We start from the raw sequence: 21,558 nt of genomic DNA on the forward strand, positions 1-21,558 counted from the left end.
CTGGAATGCTCTACCCCAAGGCATCCGGACAATTCCCGATGCACGAAATTTCAGACGTGCCTTAAAAACGCACCTCTTCAGGGAAGCATACCAAATCTCCTGACCTAGTCCCTCGCCCCTCCCTATGGTGCTCCACCCTGTTTGCCTTCTGATAAATGATCTGTACATGAAATTTCCTATTGCCTGTGTTCCCCAACCCCTGCACATCCTGTACTACCCTCAACCCATTTGTGTCTAACCCAACGTATCTCACATTGTAATTGTTGTATTGTTTTGCATTTATCCATGCCTGAAAGCGCTGCGGAATAAGTTGGCGCTATACAAATAAAGATTATTATTATTATTATTAGCTGCTTCCCCCGGCTCCCCTATACACACAGACGTTTGGTTTTATGAGCATCGGTGTGTTTAGGGAGGTAAGCCACAGCCAAACACCCTTGGCACAGGTTTATCTCCTCAGGAACAAAAAGATTGGGTGTTGAAATTCAACGTCCCTGATCCTTCTTTCATCTATCATCTGTCTTGAGAAAGTTGAGCTGTCTCTGTACAGATTAGAGAGTTGGCGGGTTCGGACAACTAAACTATGTGTATTGGGGCCTTTACGGTTCTACCTAAAGTTGCAGCCCCCAGTTCATTTTTGAATCCGATTTAACATTCCTTATGTGCTTTTTGCATTTTCTTACATTGCAATCTTTCCTTTTAGGTGTAATCCCTCAGTCGCTGACCAACGGTGTGACCAAAACACAGGTCAGTATGGACAGCTCTCAACATATTGGATTATTAAAGGGGTTGTCCAGTTACCCGACAGCATTACGCCTATAGTTCCAACTGTGTTAAAGTAATAAAAAGAACTATACTTACCCGTAGGGGATCCAGTTCTATGGATCCACAGTGTGTTTTGTTGCTGCTGATGTCATCGGAAGTCACCTGACCACTGCAACCAACCAGACGCCGCAGCATCCTGGTGTCCAGGATGTGAGCTGTGACGCATCAACCTCTGATTGGCTGTAGCAATCAGGTGACTTCTGATGACATCATCAGCAACAACAAACACCGGGGCTGCAGCACTGGATCAATGTGGCAGTGAAGGGGTAAGTACTATTTATTGTTTTAACCCAGTTGGAGCTATAGGGGCAATGTTATTTAATAACCGGACAACCCCTGTAAGCACGAACCATCTAAAAAACGGGAATAAGTCATGAAAAGTATTCAGGTTCAGCCATACTATGGAGCAGGAACCTTAGAGTTCAAAGCAGAGACATCTCTGAAAGAACTGAGGGTCATAAGAGGGACTATATCTCCAAAGGAGGGCGCCAAGAAGGTTTAACTCAGACAGTATATAGGATAATGCAAGCCGAAATTGAAGAAGTTGAACTTTGCCTTTTTTTCCCTATAAGTCAATGGTCTGGAAGTTCTCACATTAACTAATGATCAGAACCTCAGGGACATTGACTTCAATGGGGAAAAAAAGGAAATTCCTCTTTTAGTTCTACTTGTTTTCCTCTGTTCACTGGGACAGGACTAACTTTCTTCACTCTACCCCTCATTATGTGGGCAGTTTCCTCCGCTCTGGGCTTTTCCCGATTTGTTTGGGAAGTAGCGAGTCTCTACACTTGTAAAGAGGAACGCACTATTTCTGTGCTTTCACTCCAAAAAATGTCTCTCTGCCATATATTGAAAAGCGCCAAGTGGAAGCCCCCTCCCTGCAGAATCCTGGGAGCACTCCAGGCAGGAAATGTTCAGCCATTTGCCAAGACGCTGGTTAATAAGAGTATTTGGTATATAACTCCAGGCAAGCCATGCGCTCAACAGGCAGCATGCTATATATCGTAGCTGAGTGTCAGTGTGATTCGGATGACCTATGAAGCCTCCAACCCGCCACATGTGCTTCTCCATCTGTAAATGATCGGAGTCACCCTTCTGCCAGAGACTTCATTCAGTGTATGGGATTGTCTGCAGCTTCTGCTTTAAAATGGATTATTAGGTTTGTGTTATGGTATTACATATGTATAGCAGGTCCCTCCCCCATCCTGGTGGGGCGCTAGCTGCAAAGAGCCCATGCAGGGCGCACTAAGTTGCCGGGCGCCCATTGGGATTCATAGATGATTGATTGCAGTAGACTGGATGCAACTGCTTCTGTAGTTTGACAAACCTCAGCTCATATTGCAGGTCCCTGGGAGCGCCAGCAATCAGCTGTCATGGGGTAACCAATAGACACAGCTCTTGACTTTCGCTTACAACGTAGTCCCCCGAGCAGGAGAACCCCCCACCTCCCCATATCAACTTAGGATGTCTAAATCAGATAACCCTTTAAAGGGATTTTCTAGACTCAAAAAACTTTCTATGACCATGCAACATGTAAAGAAATAAGTCATGTTCCTCTATTTCAGTGACCCCTGTCCAACTCTGGAGCCTCGGTACCTGCCCCTCCGAACCTGGAAGAAGCTGAGTGCAGTCATGTGCCAGTCATTGTGCACATGACCGCTCAGCCAATCAAAAGCTTCAGCGGTAATATGCTGGCCAAGGCAAAATGACCATAGTAAAAGTGCATTTACACACAAAGATAATGGCTCAAAAGATGGCTTTTGAGCGATCATCTTGCATAAACCATTAATTGGTACTAATGCCTATTAGTACCAATTAATAGCATGTGAGTCGCCGGGAGCTGTATTCAGAGAACAGACCGCCCACTGTTCTCTGAATAAATTCACTTTGTTCTGCCTTGGGGCTGACAGCTGAGACAATGTAATCAGCTGTAATCAGTGCTTCCCAGGCAGAACACATTGCGCGGTCCTTCTTATCAGCTGTTCTGCCGAACGATGGATTTCATGTCGAACTGAAATTCATCGTTCGGCAGAAAAGTGAAAGATGGGCACATTTACAAGCAACGATTATCGCTCAAAAGATGGCTTTTCAGCTAATTTTTAGCTATAATTGTGTGTCTAAATGGGCCTTAACTGTGATTGGCTGAGCGGTCAGGTGAACAGTGAATGCCACATGGCCGCTGCCAACGTCTTCAGGCTTTGAGAACAGCAGGAACCAGGGCTCTGGATGGAGGCCATTGAAGGAGGTGAGTATGACTTATTTCTTTATTTTACACCATTCCTTGGCCATAAAATTTTTTTTGAGTCCCCTTTAAGGCAATATAAATAATGACATTTTCATTCCTTTTACAGCTTAATGGAGGCTCCTCCACTTCCTCGTCTCACAGCGATTTGCAGAGTCCTGACAAAGACTCACAGGTAATAAAAGCTTCCAAGTACTTCATGCATTGAGAGAGAGCAGCTGGCATTTTATATGGGGTCATTTGAGACTGGATCAAGGGTCACAGTCTGAACCATCGCAGAGGTTTTCCCACAAACATAATGCCCTTATAAAAAATCTCTAATCTAAAAAATAAACACTTTTCTAATTCACTTCTTTTAGAAAGATTGCACCGTTCTTGAGATCAGCAATTACCTGCATTCTGTGTGTCCAAACAGGAAGAGTCCAGTTTGTCCAATTTTCGTCCTGCTGCCCTCCCTGGTTGAGTCTAGGCAGTTGTCCCCACTTTTTCTCCCTCACTTGAGTGGCGCTCTACCAAACTTGGCACATGCTGCCCATACAATATAATGTGAGGTCAAGCATGCGCAGTAAAATATCCTTTCTTTGCGGAGAAGCACTCTTACTACACATGCTCGGGCGTGTCAATAGACTTCATTAGCGCTATTGATATCAATGGAGCCCATAGAAAGTAGAATGAAGCTAAGCATGCACAGTCAAATTTAGCTTAGTTGATATTTGCTCTTCCTGCGCATGTTCGTCCTTATGTTATATCATATGGCCTCCACTGATGTCCGTGGAGCCCATATAAGTCTATGGAAGAAGCCAAGCATCTCGGGAACAGACTGATGAGATCTGTGTTCCGAACATGAGCCAGGGTTGGTTGGGTGCCGCTTGGATGAGAAAAAAAGAGGGGCCAACTGCGCAGACTCAACCATGGAATCCAGAGTAAGCAGCGGGATGAAGATCGCACAAACTGGACTCTTGCTGGTTTGGACACATGGAGTGCAGATAATTGCTGATCTGAAAATCATGTGATATTTCCAAAATAAGTGAATTAGAAATTTGTTTCTTTTTTAGATTAGCCATTTTTTTTTAAGGGCATTTATGTTTATGGGAAAACCCCTTTAAACCACATATTTGCCACCAGCTGAGCATATGTAGAGCCAATGTGAGCAGCCGTATACCATAAATGCCCAGACACCAATTACAACAGTCAATATGTGGGTACATCGACGACGTATTTGGGGATTTCATTTTATATAAAGTCCCTATGACAACCCTGCAGCCGCCAGCAATCTGAAGGGGGGCATGTTAACATCTGAATGTCTCAGTAGTGCAGCCTCAGCAGTTGGGCCTTTAACTTCAAGCAATCCTATCTCAGTATAGAAGACATTATTGATGTGCGCTAAAAGTCTCTACAAATAACACATATGATAATCAAATGTTAGATTGTTACTCCTGGTGGCAGGCGTTAAACTCCTATTCACCGTTACACCTTTGTGTTATAGGCAGGTGATCTGATTCGAAAAGATCCCTTTGAAGAAAGCGGACTACGTCTCAGCCCCACAGCAGCTGAAGCGAAGGAAAAGGCCCGCGCGAAGAGAGCCAATAAAAGAGCTCCCCAAATGGACTGGAACAAGAAACACGAACTCTTCAGCAACTTCTGATCTTGCCTCCCAAGACACGAACGGTCAGGATGAGAGCGGTCGCAGGACTCAAACCCCTTTCTCCCACTAAACACTGCGTATTAACCGGAGGGCGCAGATTAAAACCCAACTAACGAGAGGTTGTCACCAAACCTATATCACTTTAACCATTTCATCTATGTGGCATTTCAAGGCATATTATGGTGACTCTTCAGTGCCAGGCCACATATTATACCCACACCAGCAACGGAGGACGGATACGCCCAGGAATATTTGGTGCACGGGCATTATTGTCACATTGGGTCATGGGTGAAAGAAGAGTCCAAACTCAAGACTGGAATGTAGACAGAAAAAGCAATGAATTCTGGGAATCGACGACAAGGACAACAGTTCTCCATTGCTAAACCAGCAGGGTCCTGGCAGCCGCATCGTCCTTCTCCTCCTGTGTTTATAAGACTGTTTCCTCATCCTGTCCTGCGGTTCCACCAAGGATTAGGATGTATGATTTCCTCCGTCAGGGACCACAATTAGCAAAGCAACGCAGGATACATGGAGATCTATCATCTCAGTAGGCAGTGCCCTCTTATATGTGCCCACCCTTGACTGCAGACTCTGATAAAGCTAGAAGTAGGGGTCATTCACTAGGATGCGAAACATTCCAAGAAACCTTAGAGCAATAGATAGGAGGCTTGCACAATCTCTTCCTGACACTTGGAAGACGAGGCTCTGATAACACTTTTGCTGCCAACTCCTCCTGGTAATGGAAAGTAGCGCATGCGAATACCGGGGATGATACTTGTTGAAATCATCTTCTTTATAAACTCCTCCGATACGTCTTTTATTATCAGCATTTGCCTTGAGTGCACTGGAGGGTTGGTGGGAAGGGAGGGAGCATTTTGCGGGCCTCATGTGGAATAAGCCGAGTTGCACGTTAGGCTGTCCCTTGGGGTCACACATTCCTCACTGCAGCCCAGAACCGCTGGCTCTCTTACCCAACTGATGTGCACATGGTTTGAGTTAAATGGAAAAAAAAGCAAGACTCAAAATCAAGTCACTCAACAATCTGGCCCTGAGATTTGGTATAAATGCCCGGAGACCTGTGCATGGATGCAGATATTATGCAAGTGTAGACAGGATGTTACCTAGAAAAGTCTAACAAGAGAAGGGATTCACTTTTTAGGCATTGCTTCTGCCAGTCATGGCATTGGCCTGAAGATTCGGAACTCCCCACCTTCTTAAGATAACCTTCTAAGTGGTCAAGTCTTTGCGCCAAAGCACAAGCTTGTGTATTGGTGCAAATGCCCATCATAGTCCAGAGATGGTCAGTCATTTGTATGCCCAAGAACGTGTAGATTGTTTGCTTTTTTCAGACTAGCAGAATATTGTTGGCCGCAGCTCCTTAAGAATTAGGAGAAAAATGTCATTGGCACGATAGTTGCTCTTTCAGCATGTGAGACAAAAAAATCCAGAACCACTTGGCCAATCTGCTTTCACCAAAGGAAATCCAGCTTCAGTTACCGAGCTGTCAGGGTAAAATGCTTCTATCTTATGGATAGGCTGAAATTTAATGCATAAAAAATGGAAAAAAAAGATCATTTAACCCCGTGGCAGGCACGTTAATACCTCTTATGTCTTGGATTAACAAGCTGGTGAGATCATGTTGTCCATGTGAAAGCTCCTCTTACAAAATATATAGACCTTAAGCTGACCCAGGAATGCTGTTTTAATCACATCAGGGGGGATTAGGTAAGTTCTGGCCAAAGAAAATATCTTTTTACAATAATTCTTCATGAAAAACAACAACAAAAGAAAGTTTCCAATAAAAAGTTTCCTTGTTACATTTGTTTCTAATGTAGCATCGCCCCCTAGTGGCCATAATGAAAGTGCCCAGTTTCGGCAAGTTGACATAGTTTACAGTCTTAGTTTTAGTCTAAGTAGTTTTATCGTGCAGCGCAGAGAAAATGTGTTCAGCCCGTTAAAGTGTCAGCTCTTAGGTTGAGGTGGACATATATTAAAAGGGTTTCTGATGATACTTTCAGATTTGAAACCACTAATCATTCCATTCACCAGCTTTGTACTTGCTCACCCTTTAAATGAACCCTTTTGGTCAGACGTCATTACACATGGAAGTACAGGGTTTCTGACTGATGCTGACCACATGTTGCTACAGCTGTACAGAGTCTACTTGACGGGTCTGATATACGTCTGCAATTAAATCAATCGGGTTAGAGGGGTTGGAACAATGGATGAAAATGCAACTTTGTACATGACTGAACATTCCTAAATGATCCTTGAGCGGAGGCCTCAGGTCTGTACTGTGTGGAGGTGCCGGTATATTTACATATATATGTCCATTCAGCAACCTATGGACCCGCTGAATACATCAATATCTACTGAGCTGGTAACGGCTTCCAGCTAAAGGCCAGTCCCATCATGCAGCTCCAGTACTAGGCACTCAAGTTGACTTTGATCTCGTGACTTAGCTATCCGTATCAGCGATACACCCCACACTTAGCATTTACCTCAACCTCATCCTCAAACTCAGGATGAACTTGCTCACCACTCAAGTGGAGTGCAGTTCAGCTGCTCATCATTCAGGTTGAGCTTGGTCCCCATTCCCATTCTTCAGCTTGATGCCATCACTAAACACTTCAGTAGAACTTAGTCCCATCACTAAGCATTTTAATTGAGCTTGGCACCATCATTCGGCATTGACGTTGCACTTGGTTGCATTCTTCAGCCTGGTCCCATCACTCACAATTTACCTTGAGCTTGATCCCTTCGTTTAAAATAGAGGTTGAGCTTGGTGTAATCACTCAGCATTCGAGTTGAGCTTGGCCCCATTGTTTATGATTGAGATTGAGCCCGGTCCCATCACTTGACCTTAAGGTTGAGCTTGGTTTCATCACGCATGAGTCTTGCGCTTTGTTCAATTGTTTAGAATGGAGGTTGAGCATGGTCCTTTAGTTTAGAATTGAAGTTAAGCATGGTCCCATCATGTGATTTTGAGATTGAGCTTGGTGTCATCATTCACCATTCAGGTTGACCTCAGTCCCATTATAATTATTCAACATTAAGGTTGAGCTTGGTTCTATTCTTCAGTGTGGTCTCATCATTACGTATTCAGGTTGAGCTTATTCCTACTGTTTATAATTGGGGTTGAGTGAGGTCCAATCACTTGACATTCAGGTTGAGTCTGGTGCCATTCTTCAGCTTGATCCATCACTGAGCATTTGGGTTGAGCTCAGTCACATCGTTGGATTTGGGTTGAGCTCGGTCACATCGTTGGATTTGGGTTGAGCTGGCTTGGTTCCATTCCTTAGCTTGGCCCCATCACTCAGCATGCTGGTTGAACTTGGTACCACTGTTTAGGCTTGGTGGTATCACTTAGCACTCGGGTTGAGCATGGTGCCATTCTCCAGCTTCTTCCCATCACTCAACATCCAGTAGAAGCTCAGTCTTATCAGTCAGAAAATGAGGTTGAACGTAAAGGGTGTATTTCCGTCTCGGAAAGTTATTTCCTATCCATAACAGGATAGGGGATAACTTACCGATCTGAGCGCTAGGACCAACCCCGATCCACAGAAATCACATCTGGCGTGTCCTGAAATTTTGGCAGTAGTGGCCACTTAGGCAAGCCGCTGTGAGGGCTCCGTCACACTGGCGATCGCGATATAGCAGTGAGTAATTTGCACCACTAAAGATAGACCAGGTGCTCAGCAATCGCCGGCAGTCCCATTGAGGTAAATGGAACTGCCATAGTTTGTTGAGCACTTGAACTCAGCTAGCTCAGGCACTTTCCATTGAAGTGAAGGGCAAGGTGGTGTGCATGTGTGGCCACCATTGTTAAACTTCAGGGATGCATCGGGGGTGATTTCCGCGAGTTGGGAGTACTGCTTTAACCCCAGACATTAGAATTTAGCTTGACACAGAGATCCATTCACTTTGGCTTGAGTCGAATCCCATCATGCATCTTTTTACACAAGATCTAGATTTTAAACCATGTGACTAGTTAACATGAACAATAGGCATTATATGGAAAACTTTTGGAAGGTGACCCCAAACAGCTCAGGTGACCAGATTCAACTATTGCTGTGTGGTCTTAGTATGTACCGGCACTTTTTTTTAAAGGAAGGAACAGAAGAAGCGGAAATCGCGGCCCGTTCTACATCACAGATCCCCCCCTTAACACAGAAGTGCCGACCATAGCACCCTAAGGTGCTCCATGGAAATGGACTAGAATGTGGACAGAAGCGAGAAGACAGTACGTTATGTATATAGACGACATATGAAGGAAGCGGTCGGAGCTGGACGTAGCTCAGCATTATGTTTTTAACAAACCAATGGATTTTTTTTTAAATGGACATAGAAATATTTTAAGTGTTCTAAAACCTGACCACTATGGCTACCATGTGCCCGGCTACGACCACTGTATACTACCACCTCTCATCGGCATGGCAGACACTGACTGACGGGCCTACGCCTGTAAACTCTGCCTGCTGCTGGTGGAACCAGGGGTCTGCGGTATAGTTTTGTATGATGGACGGCTTTTTTTGACAGAGGAGAGAGATCGGAGACCTCTGCGCCGCACATGGCCGTTACGCTGCCTATATGTAGCTCTGTTTGGAATCATATTTTTGTATTTTTAAACCTGTAATTATGTAAGGCACATATCTGATAACATTTATCTATGACACAAAACATTGTAAACTGCTATGTGCATAATAAAGGCTTTCCCAAGTATGTGGCCATCATTCTGTGATGTCACTCTGATTAGGAGGATTTGAAAAGAAATATGGGTGGATCTTGCCTTGTAGAAAGCCATCAGCAATTTTAAAAAAAAAACACAACTGGCTGCAGCAGGAGCCTCCCCTTCTTACAAAGTTTAAGCCCCACCTCTTAGCTAAGCCACAGCTGACAATGGAACAGATCAGCAGCAGAATAATCCTGTTAATCGTTTCTGGCCCTGAGTTTGGAGTTGCGGGTGCAGTAGCCATGCAGTTCCAGAGAGTTGTCAGAAGAGAGCCAGGGGTCGTTATTGGTAGGTCTCAGTTTGCAGTACATAAGGAGGAGACGGGTAGCATAGTCATGAGGAAAGCCAGAGGTCGATATCGGTAGGTCTCAGTTTGCGGTACAAAAGGATGATGCGGGTAGCGTAGCATAGTCAGGAGGAAAGCCAGGAGGTCAGGTTGGTAGGTCTCAGTTTAGATTTGCAGAGGAGCAGGCAGGAGGGAGCTTGACTAAGGCTGTGCAGCACAATCACGTGCTGGTACAGTGACAGGATCAGGCTTTTATAATGAGCCTAATTAGGAACAGAGGTGGGGTCAAGACTTAGGACAGGGGCTGGGAACAAGGCAAAGAGTCATGCAGGAGAACTGTCCAAAGGCTGGATGGCTCAGTAGTGAGAACTTCTGACTGGAGTGCAGGAAGTTCCATGTTTGATCCCTGACACCCCGTGTCCTCTGGAGGATTTCTATAGAACTGTTCATTGCAGAAAATCTTGAAGACTGACAAACCGTGGCTCTCTGCTCGGGCTCATACTGGCAGGTCCTAAGCAGGCATCCATATGTCCTGAGGTATTGTCTTGATGGGACAACTTATTTTAATGGGTTTCCCTCCTTTAGAAGATTCCAACTATTCAGTGGGGTCCCTTCACAATCAGCAAATTACAACATGTCTTCCTTCTGGGCCCCCCAGTAATCAGCTGTAAGCAGTGGGGAAACCTGTCAGTAAGTGTTTAGTTTCCCTGCAGCACCCCCACAGGGGACATTAAGCATTACACAGTACTATCTGTTCAATACATGACAAGTTGATTAGTTGATCATTAAGGCGCAAACAGGCTTTATCACCAAGGGGTTAAGTAAATCAAATAAAAGAGCATTACACAACATAATGACGGTAAAAACATCACATGTCAAAAAAATTCACTTTTATTCACAATAAACAAATCTGTACATAACTCATAGCATACAAGAGCTATAGACATGGAGTGTATACTTTATTAAAGTAGATTTCTGTGATCAGTAGTAATCTATGGGAGGACCTACTAGCAATATTCCTGCAGTGCCTCCACAGGAAAAATGTGGTATTACATGTTCTCATTACAATCAGTGTGCTGTCTAATACATGAACATATTAGATCCTCCTGAATGAGAGAAACTTGTATATATTTAGTGGCTAAAAACTTAACTGGAACTTTTTTCAATTTGTAAACTTCCAAGAAGATTCCGCTCTGTTTCGGGTCCCATCACTTCTTTCTGCTTGCTCCTGGACAGATGTCTCTGTTTAGGCAGTCAGAGCATCGGGGCGACACAGGAAGGCAAACTTGCTGCCCAAACCCGACCAACAGCCAATTGATTTCACTCCAGAGATCCCTATGGACACAGAGATTAAAAGGGAACCTGTCCTCAACGATAAGCATCATGAAGTTATCCTGGCCCCCATTCATGTGGCATATGGCACACGGCAAACGTGACTCTACCGAAGGCTGTGCGCATGCACTCCCATAGAGATGAATAGGCATGCATGCACACAGCCTTCGGAAAAGAGTCACGCTGGCTGTGCTAACACCATTTTTGCCGAGGACGGTGCAGGAACGGTGGGCCAGGTGTGAGATACAGCCCCCTGAACGTCCCATCGCCTAAACTATAAGCACCATAACTTAGGACTAGCATGATTTCACCGCGCATTACGCATGCGATGTGGCCATTTATACTCAGCTTGACCCTCACCTTGGCAGCCAGTCCTCGAGGGCCACACGAGTATCTTCAGGGGTCTTGGTTTCTTTTTTCACCCACTTCAGTCTGTTGGAAATCCGATGCACGTGGGTGTCCACACCTGAAGAGACAGGAGCTGGTTGAGCCACAACGCAGCTAACACTTAAAGGGGTTTTCCAGGCCCAAATACTATTCATGACCTATCCTCAGGCTAGGATCGTCTCTTAAAAATGCCGTAAAAAACGATCAAAAATGTTTTCTACACCCCAAAACGGTACAAATGAAAACATCATCGTATCTTGCAAAAAACAAGCGCTCACACAGCGTTAAATATACAATATTCTGATTCTGTGAATGTGTCCCAGTAAAAGGGAGGCCCCAAAATCCACAAGCTGCTCCTTGTGTCCTGAGGCCTGTGACTGAGTCAGGTTCCTCAATGGGGCCACATGTGGGATATTTTTAAAAACCGAAGATTCGGGGTAATAAACATTGTTTATCTGAATATTTCTGTTGTTTTAGAGAACAAAAATGGTAAAGTCGAAAATCTGCAAGAAAAAAAAATGACATTTTTCGATCCATCCTCCACTTAGCTTTAGTTTCTGTGAAACACCTGAAGAGTTCACAGATTTAGTAAATGCTGCTTTAAAACTTTGAGGGGTGCAGTTTTTAAAAAAGGGTTAAAAGGGTGTTTCTAATATGTAGGCCTCCCAAAGTCACGTCAGAACTGAATTGGTCCCTTAAAAAAAAAAAGAAAGAGATTTTGGATATGGTCATCAAAATGAGAAAAATTGCCCCTATACTTACACTCTGATGTCCAAAGTAGATAAAAAGGACATTTTCTAAATGGTACCAACACAGAGTACACCTCGGAATCACATAAGTTAAAGCATTCCACAGTTATTACCACTTCAAGTGACACGTCAGATTTAAAAAATGGGGCCTGGACATGAAAGCCAAAAATGGGGAAAGGGGTTAAATTGTATCTGTAATGGAAACAGTCAGTATGGAAACCTCCTATGTCAGTAACCGTGATCCATGAGCATCCTTACCGATCCCAGACACCTTGTTCCAGGCAATATCCATAATCAGATGAGCCATTTTCGGTCCCACTCCGGGAAGCTTCACCAGCTCCGCTACATTATCAGGAATGTCGCCACCATACTGCGCCTGAAGGATCTCCGTCGTCTTCTTGATGTATTTAACCTTGCTCTATAGTAAAAGGAAAACAGGACGCGACTTATTGCAGCGCCATTGCAGGACCACAATAAGGGCACTTTTTTACAGGACAACCTGTCAGACGCAGATGCCCAATGGGTCATACCAGCGGTGATCGTTCCCATGTTTTCACACAAGAACGATCATCGGTCAGTGAATGGAGGTGGAGCGGGCAGCAGCAGCACCGGCTTATTGAAAGCAATGGGAGAACATTGCAATCTCCTGCCACTGCTGTGATAGCTGCAGCAGGGGATTCCTTCATCGCTGCGGGGAGTCCCCTCATCACTGAACACCCTGCTACTGCTGTCACAGTGTTCGGTGATGAGGGGACTCCCCGCGGGGATGAAGGAATCCCCTGCCGCTGCTGTTGTAACAGCAGCGGCAGGAGATCGCAGTGTTCACTCTATGTTTTCATTGAGGCCAGAACAAGGTGAAACCCCTGGATGAAGGAATCCCCTACTGCAGCTGTCACAGCTGCAGCAGCGGATCACAGTTATCTCTCATTGTTTTCAATAGGACCAGTGCTGCTGCCGCCGGCTCCACTGAAAACAATAGGCGATCTCGCAGAAAGAAAGGAGATGCTGCAATTTTTTTTTCTCGCAGCATCGCAGGAGTGAAAACATCGCAAATGAGAATGAAACCAATGAAATACATTAGTTTCATAATTAAGCATTTTCACTCACTCTAGCGGTGCAAGAAAATCACCTGTTTTCTCACCAATGTGAAGGCACCCCAAGTCCTTCAATGAGAGCGACTCTACATCAGCTCTCCACACTAACTAATTAAGGGGGTCCCCAGAGGCCACCCTTTAACCCATTCCAGCTGCAGGGCGTAAGTTTACGTCCTGGGAGCGGGGTACTTCCCGTAACAGGGCGTAAACTTACGTCCTGGGGTTAGCGAGGGATCACATATGATCCCGCAGCGGGAGCCGGCTGTCAGTCACAGCCGGCGTCCCGCTGCAACAGCGGGGGGGCATCGGAGATGCGCCCCCCGCTGTTAACCCCTTCCCTGCCACCATCTAAGTAGATCGCGACAGAGAAAGAGTTCACAGAGGGAGCGCACTACCTCTGTGTCTCTGGCCAGCTCTTGCGATAACATCGCGAGAGCCCGGCCTGTCGCCATGGTAACAGGATGCCAGACACTGGCATCCTGTGTTACCAGTGCCTGAGATCGCTGTATAAGCGATAAGGCATGGCAGAGCAGTAGCTCTGCCATGCCTTATGACAGCGATCATCAGGGCAGTGGTTAAAGTCCCCCAGGGGGACACAAATGTTGTAAAAAAAAAACAAAGATTAAAAATATGAATAAAAAAAAGAAATGTAAAAAAAAAAAAAAAAAAGTAAAAAAACTATTTTTTATGCTTTTTCTCAGATTAGCATAAAAAAGGTGAACCCCCCCTCCCCCCACATATTTGGTATTGTCACGTCCGTAACGACGCGTACAATAAGCTGCACATGCTTTTGACTCTGCACGGAAAAAAAAACGCAAAAAACTGAGGCAAAAATGCAAATTTTTAGCATTTTGCCTTACTAAAAACCAGTAAAAACTACAGCTAGTCTTGCAAAAAATAAGCCCTCATAGAGCTCCGTACATAAAAAAATAAAAAAGTTACAGGACTTTGAATGCAGCGATTTAGAAAAGAAAAAAGATTTCCAAAAAAAGGGTTTTTATTGCAGAAAAGTGGGAAAACCTAAAAAAAATGTAAGAATTTTGGTATCGTTGTAACCGTACCGACCCGCAGAAAAAATGGAATGTCTCATTGATGCTGCATGATTAACGCTGTAAAAAAAAAATAAAAAAATCTATGGCAGAATTGATGCGTTTTCTCTCCCTGCTATCAAAAAAAAAAAAAAAATAAAAGTTTTACAATATAGTTAATGTACCCAAAAATGACGCCGATAAAAACTACAGTTCGCCACGCAAAAAACAAGCCCTCATACGGCCGCGTCGACGGAAAAATAAAAAAAATTATGGCTTTTAATAAACGGAGAAGAAAATCCGCCAAAAATTGTTGCGTCCTTAAGAGATTTACAATAAAGGCCTTGATCCAGTCACCTTCCAGAATCCCACTGGATAGATAAGTTTCCCCAGTGTCTCCTCATCCGTCTCCAGTATGCTGCCCACAGTTAGGCCGTGTTCTCGTAGTTTGGTCATCGCCGCTGAGGTCACCTGGTCCTTCGTCTGGCTGGACAGCATCAAGGACAGCAGGACCTGGTAGCGTATCACCTAGAAAGCACAAAGGGAGAACAATTACTACTTGTCTTCACCAACCCTCAGGAGCCATCCACAAGACTTCAGACGCATCAAATAATGCCGGTGTGGACCGACCGGAACCATATCATAGCCTCAATGCAAAAACATTGCTTTAAAGGGGTTATCCACCCCCCCCCCCTTATTTTTTTAAAACCTGCCCAGGATGGTGTAAAATCCTAAAAGAAGCCATATTCACATCACTCAATCCTCTGATACTCCTGTTTTGCCAGCGCCCACTAAGCTGCTGCAGCAGCGATGACATCACTAACACCAGGGACCACTTCAGCCAATGATTACCCGACACATCATCCTAGGAAGACTCAGAACCGGACCGTTTACTAGGTGCACATATACCAATGAACAGATGAGGCCGTGTTCACCATATGTGTGGCCATCCATTGTCTGGACACAACTGACATATATAAACCCAGTTTAACCCTTCTCTCATGCTCTGATCTATATCAATCATCTAGAATCTTCCCTGTGCTACCATCACTGTGAGAGCTGCTTATCTTGGCCCATGCAGCACAGTGAAGCTGTTATTCTGCATTAACTCTCTTACTATTAACCCTTTCCAATCCACTGTCTGACATCTGAAGACATTCTGATTGAACACTGTACAGCTCCGATGTCTGAAGATGTCCGGCAGGGTATTCTTGCTGTAGATTACTGGCCGCTCTGTTTTCGGGGGCCTCTCCAGCATGTACCATATCGCAGTACTGGCTCTAGCCAGCAGACGGCGCCATTGTATAATGGCAGAAAGAGAAAGCCCCCTAGGAAACCCTGGGTTAATAATCAGGCAACAAACATCAACTTCATACCTTGCGGATTTCAGCATGGCCTATGAACTGCCCTGCGGAATTTCCGCAGCAGACATTCCGCAGTGTATCCATCCTGTGTGAACACAGCCTTACGCCGTTTCGGTATAAAAGAGAGGTGGTTGGGAAACCCCTACAGTTTCGCATTTAAGCCATGAAACGCTGAAATAGGAATACCCCTTTAAAATAAGCTAGGGTTCCCACCCTACTGATCTCCATCCATCAGCAGAGCAGGGGGTCCTTTGAGCCCTGTGTAGCTGTAGTTAGCAGGGAAGAGGATGAGGGAGGCAACACAACCCGATCCCAGATTTCCATTATCTTGAGACTTGATCTCGTGCACCCAAAGTCGCTGTCCATCAGATAAGCAGCACAAGTAGATGGGATACGTAGATGGTGCCCCATATATTCATATATCATGTGCACATAAATCCAGACATGAGGGGATCTCATATAGTTTTCATCTGCTTAGCGCAGTTTGGCGGTTACACATTCCGTGATTTAGCTGGCATTCCAGCAGGGGAGCCCATAAAGAATACATCTGCTATAAGGTATCAAAAACACGCAGAAGTTACACTCAGTCCTGGCCTGCCTCCGGTGTTTCTTTGGACAGTGCAGCCTGCCAGGGCATGCTGGGGATTATAGTTACACCACGGCTATAGATCTCTGTCCAATTCATTCACGCTACCAACAGATAAAGCATTTGCCCATATTCCAGAGCCGACACTGTGGTTCCCAGTGCTGTCCTGGGGCCAGTGCCCGCCATCTGCTTGGAAGATGTGTGCCATCCTGGTATAAGCTAAAGTACCTACGGAAAGATTAAAGGGGTTTCATCCTCTGCCCGTCATTTATAGCATGTCAGACTGTCGGAGAGGGGGTCCTGCATTGGATAAAGCTGATGGTGGCACGTCAGCAATCCACATCTCCATCCAGTAAAGAACAGATGCCATGGACTGTCCTGGAATTACAGTGGAATGAGGAACATCTGGAGATCTCTCAACCCATTAAAGACCACAATACTCCTTTTTACTGGCCTCACCTACACATACATCTTTTTAAGGTGGTGGCTTGGCTGACTCCTGACAGCCAGACTCCTGCTCTAACTGCCAGGAGAGGACAAACCGCAGATCCTGTTTAACCCCTTACATGCACCCATTAGTAACCTGCAATACGATCACAAAGTATTAATGGGATCCCACAGCAGCGGGACAAAGGGCCTCCATGTCTACTATGTAACATAGCCTATTAGATCTGACCTCTGGTCGAGTCTGAAAGACCGCTGTCATAGGCTTAGTAGAATGGGGGAAAGGAAGGGATATGGGGAAAATGGGGGAAAGGAAAAGATATGGGGGAAGGAAGGGATATGGGGGAAAGGAAGGGAGAAGGGGGGAAGGCAGGCATATGGGAGGAAAGGAATGGATATCAGGAAAAGGGGGAAAGGAAAATATATGGGGGGGAAAGGAAGAGTATATGGGGGGAAAGGAAGGGATATCAGGAAAAGGGGGAAAGGAAATATATGGGGGAAAGGATGGGGTATCAAGAAAGAGGGGAAAGGAAAATATATGGGGGGAAAGGAAGGGATATCAGGAAAAGGGGGGGGGGAATGGATATGAAGGAAAAGAAGGGATATGGGGAGAAGGGGGAAAGGAAAATATATGGGGAGAAGGGGGGAAAGGAAGGGATATGGGGAGAAGGAAAGAAGGGTTATCAGGAAAAGGGGGGAATGGATATGGAGGAAAGGAAAATATATGGGGGGAAAGGAAGGGATATGGGGGAAGGTGGGCATTAGTGAATACCTGCAACTAGGATTTATAAATGTAGAGAATCCCCATGCATCAGGATGTAACTGGTTCAAGCATAAACTATTATGGATACAAGTGTCCTATCACAGTCAATAATCCAAACTTATAATATTGCCAAAAATCCCATATGTTCCATGTTTTAATGGTCAGTGGAACCGTGAGACTGAGAAAAAAAAAAATACAATAAATAACGCAGAGGGAACACCACATCACACCCCTATAGATACGACACAGTGTCCTCTCCTGGTGGATAGATGGATTCATCCTGCAATGCCACCTAAGGGCTCTTTCACACAACAGTATATTCGCTGGGCCATGTGAATGAATGGATTGTATTCAATGCCTTCTATCAGATGGCCGGCGTATATACTGTCCTGTGAAAGAGCCCTAGGGATGACAGACAGTAGCGCCATACATCCAGTATAAAGGGGCTCCCCGACTGCCCCAGAAGCAGACACACATGGAAGGGCATGGACCTAAATTGCCCATTAAAGTCTATGGGTGGGTAAATAATAGCAGTGAATACACATCAGCGTGCGTGTGGTGGTGGTGGGGGGGTTGCGCACTCAGTTTTCTGTTGGTTATGACAAAACCGACATCCGTTGGGCCTTCTTGCGGGTTTTTTTGTGCATATGAAAACAAAAACGTTCCACAAATACAACACTAGCGTAATAAATACGCACATATGCAGCAAAGACGCATATATACATGCAGTGCGAACGGTACGTTTTATTTACTGACCAAAATTGCATATATCCCTGTGAATGAGGCCTAGAGATGCTACTACAAGAGCGCCATTGACATTCGTGTAACAGCGCTAAGAGCTTATACCAGCGCGCGCCACAACAGAGAATAGAACCCAATGGTTTCAATGGGTAAACTTTCACTTTTGCGCACACCAAAAAAACAAAACAAACGCAGCATGCTTTATTTCGATATGCATTTGTGCACCAAAGGAATCTATGGGGCGGGGGGGGGCGCAAATCAACAGCCCGGGATTTGATTAAGGCAGTGCATGCCCACTCCAATAACAACGGTCCCCGGCAGTGCAAAAAATACAGTAAGGCTGGGTTCACAGAGGGCGGATTTTCCACGGAAATCTCACAGATTTGCCGCAGCGAAAAACGGCAAGATTTCTGCAGGATAAGTGCGGCTTCAAAACCCACGGCACTTAGCCGCGGGTTTTGGGGTGGCTTCACAGCATTCTTTTCCGTTGAGGCCGGTTCTCCCAAAGAGAGGAGCGAGGCCGCAACAAAAAAAAAAAAGGAGAATTGACATGCTGCGTCCCGGGAATCTGCGCCGCAGCTCTGGCTTTGCCGCGATGGATTGTCTGCCTCGAGACGAGATGGTTTTAGCAGCAGCATACGGATTTGCCGCAACGAAATTCCGCATGGAATGTCAGCAGCAGATTCACCCTGTGTTAACATAGCCTAAAAAGCGCAGATCCACACGCCATAGCACAACCCTCACTGCAGAAAAAGTCACGCTACTGCGGGTGCTTACACTCATCTGAGGGAGCCCCTAAACTGCTGGGCTGCACCTGGCAAATGTGAGCGCTAGCAGCCCGGTAATAGCCGCCCAAGGCCGGCTTCAAATAGGAATAAGCACATTTGCGCTGATTATTTGCGTGCTGGGTGTTTTGTGGTGCCTGTACGCGCTTTACTGTAATGTTTGCACACATACATCATGCCTATTTAAGCGTCCAAAAGAAACGCGCGAGCACGCTCCTATTGATTTAATGGGCAATTAGGGTAAATTACGTTAATATGTGCCCTGTTTATGCGCGCACACACCAAAACAGAACATGACGCGGATTTTTTTGCGTGAACAAATCTTTTTTTTTTTGCATTAAAATCACTAGGCTCGTTTCCGTGAGTAATGCAGGCAAATTTTGCGTGAACAATACGCCGAGCAATTGGTTTTGTGTGAATAGCCCCTAAGTTCCGGGTTACAAAGGTGTAAGCGCATTTATGCTCACTTTTGCTCCATGGGCGTTGTGTATTTGCATGCGCGCGTTCTACTGTCCTTTTTGTGCTTGCAAGAAAAAAAAAAAAAAACACGCAACCACGCTGCCATTCATCGAAATGGGCAATTAAGGTAATTCGTTCAATATGTACTATTTCCCTGCGCAAATGTGCAGGAAGATAGCGCACGCTGCATGTTTTTCTGTACGCGCATGTGAACGAACCCATTGAAATCAATGGGTGCTATTCACTGCGTTTTGCACGTGCAATACGCTGCGCGAATGTGCTAATGTGAATAACCCCAGGGGTGCTTTTACACGCAGCTTTTCCTCTCTGCAAAGCGCAGAAGCAGAAATGCTGATTGTTGCTGGCACCTGCACTCATTGAACAACCTGAAGAACATGAGGAGTCCAGGTGCCGGCCGCGATCAGCGGAGTTCAGCTTGTGTTTTGCATTGGAGAAATGCTGCTGTGTAGACCATCTCATCAGTCAGCCCCCACGGAACCAAGAGATGGGCCGACATTAACCTATTGTGTATGATCACCTGTTCTTGGCGCGGTGTACGGACTAAGGCCTCATGTCCAGGGGCGGATCGGATTCTGCATGCAGATTATCGCAGCGGGAGACCTGCGGAAACCATTTGCAGAAGTGATGGTTTTTCCTCACGGATATACTGCGGATAATCCGTGCAGAAAGAAACCCACAACCCCACCTCCCAGCCTTTAACCGGATCGTCTGCACCCATTGACTTCTATTGAGCCCGTCCGCAAGGAGTCCGCACTGAGATGGAGCCTGCTGCGATTTGTTTTCTGCACCAAACGGTCCGCAAATCAAATCCGCGTGCTTATTTCAGTTGCGGATGCCAATGCTTCCCTATGGGCACTTTGAATTACGGATCTTCCGTGCGGATTCCACAAATCGATTCCACCCATGGATGTTGGGCCTTATTAAGAATCCCAACATTCTGCACAGCGCTCACTGAACGCAGCCATAGTGCTCCTGCCCTGTGTTGTAGACATCAGTGGGGTCTCAGCATTCGGATTTCCACCAATCACAACTCCCCCCGTGTCACTGAAAGTTTAATCGCACTTTAAATCTTTTTAGAATAAAAGAATCCAGAGAAGCGGCTGTGGCCAGAACGCTTCCTGGAATCCACCCGCTACACCGCACACTTGCGCCATTTGTTTTGGGCATGGTAAATTAGGCATTTATGACACGACTGATTATTCCGTTCGGCGGTGTACGCAGCGCCGCTACATATCAGGTGATACCTGCGGCTCAGCGCTCCGATCAAAACACTTTTCTGCCCCCATCTGATCCACAGGGGCGTCCCGAGCGCGTCTCATCTGCCGGATGTTCTCCAGCTGTTTCCTCCAGCTCCTTGGCTCCCACTTGAGCTTCTTGTCCGTGTCCTCCGCCGGCTCATATTCCACCGCTAACCTTCTCTTACCTCCCGTCGCTCCTGAGGACGAGGTCGTAACAGACCGAGCTGAAGAAAGAAAATCATAGCGGATTACATTTCAAGACTTCCGTTCGCCCTTGCGCCACCGGACTTGGCCCTTCTATTGGGCCGTGACCACTTTGGCCGCCATTCCCTTCTATACTTCCCCCTAAGTCAGACGCATGGAAGTGAAATGCAAAATCAAATGCCTGGAGATCTTGCTTTATATGTTGAAAGAAGAAAAAAAAAAACTAGGGGCGTGGCTAAATAATGGCCTTTACGTATAGCGAAAATTATGTGTAGGACGGTGCCACAAATGCATCTAATCCTGGATCCATAGGTGTAATAGGTACATTGCAACCTATAGCTGCCGCAAAACTACAATTCCCAGCATACTCTCACAACCAAACGCTGGCAGGGCATGCTGGGAACTGTAGTTTCGCAGGATGGAGAGCATCGCATTATACCCCTCTCCCATGTCCAGCCTCTCACCGGCCGCCTGCTCCTCGGTCTCAGCCTCCCGCTGCCTCCTTCCCCCTCCTAGTATCTTCCTCCCGCTTCTGGTGACTCTTCCAGCGCTCATTGCGCCTCCACATGCTCTACTACCCCCGAGAACTACATCTCCCAGCAGCCCCCGCTCTTCCAGGATGCGGCACATGAC

General features: G+C 45.8%; 2 protein-coding genes across 2 annotated transcripts in view; one reads left to right on the top strand and one right to left on the bottom strand.

The window, feature by feature from the left end:
• The window catches only part of NHERF2 (NHERF family PDZ scaffold protein 2), a 99,060-nt gene extending 89,626 nt beyond the window's left edge, over positions 1-9,434 (top strand). Inside the window, exons 5-7 of the mRNA XM_066576564.1 lie at positions 704-747; positions 3,177-3,242; positions 4,554-9,434. Of these exons, the coding sequence (XP_066432661.1) occupies positions 704-747; positions 3,177-3,242; positions 4,554-4,712 (269 nt within the window). The 3' untranslated portion in view covers positions 4,713-9,434. The remainder of the gene's footprint in view (positions 1-703; positions 748-3,176; positions 3,243-4,553) is intronic.
• A 1,167-nt stretch (positions 9,435-10,601) lies between these two features.
• Positions 10,602-21,534, bottom strand: NTHL1 (nth like DNA glycosylase 1). The gene is made up of 6 exons (XM_066576565.1): positions 21,390-21,534; positions 20,728-20,945; positions 14,678-14,848; positions 12,457-12,616; positions 11,423-11,528; positions 10,602-11,065 (listed from the first exon to the last, which is right to left on the bottom strand). The coding sequence occupies exons 1-6, from the start codon at positions 21,478-21,480 to the stop codon at positions 10,939-10,941; spliced, it is 873 nt and encodes a 290-aa protein (XP_066432662.1). The 5' UTR covers positions 21,481-21,534; the 3' UTR covers positions 10,602-10,938.
• Between the last annotated feature and the right edge of the window lie 24 nt (positions 21,535-21,558).

Source organism: Eleutherodactylus coqui, chromosome 8 (genome assembly GCF_035609145.1).
Source record: "Eleutherodactylus coqui strain aEleCoq1 chromosome 8, aEleCoq1.hap1, whole genome shotgun sequence".
Classification (NCBI taxonomy): Eukaryota; Metazoa; Chordata; class Amphibia; order Anura; family Eleutherodactylidae; genus Eleutherodactylus; species Eleutherodactylus coqui.

Excerpts from the sequence above, each read along its gene's own strand:
- NTHL1 (XM_066576565.1), bottom strand. The coding sequence starts at position 21,480 with ATGAGCGCTGGAAGAGTCACCAGAAGCGGGAGGAAGATACTAGGAGGG. Across the intron at positions 20,946-21,389 it reads GACCGAGGAGCAGGCGGCCG|CTCGGTCTGTTACGACCTCG; the intron begins GTGAGAGGCTGG and ends TTCTTTCTTCAG. Across the intron at positions 12,617-14,677 it reads ATCCAGTGGGATTCTGGAAG|AGCAAGGTTAAATACATCAA; the intron begins GTGACTGGATCA and ends CTTTTACTATAG.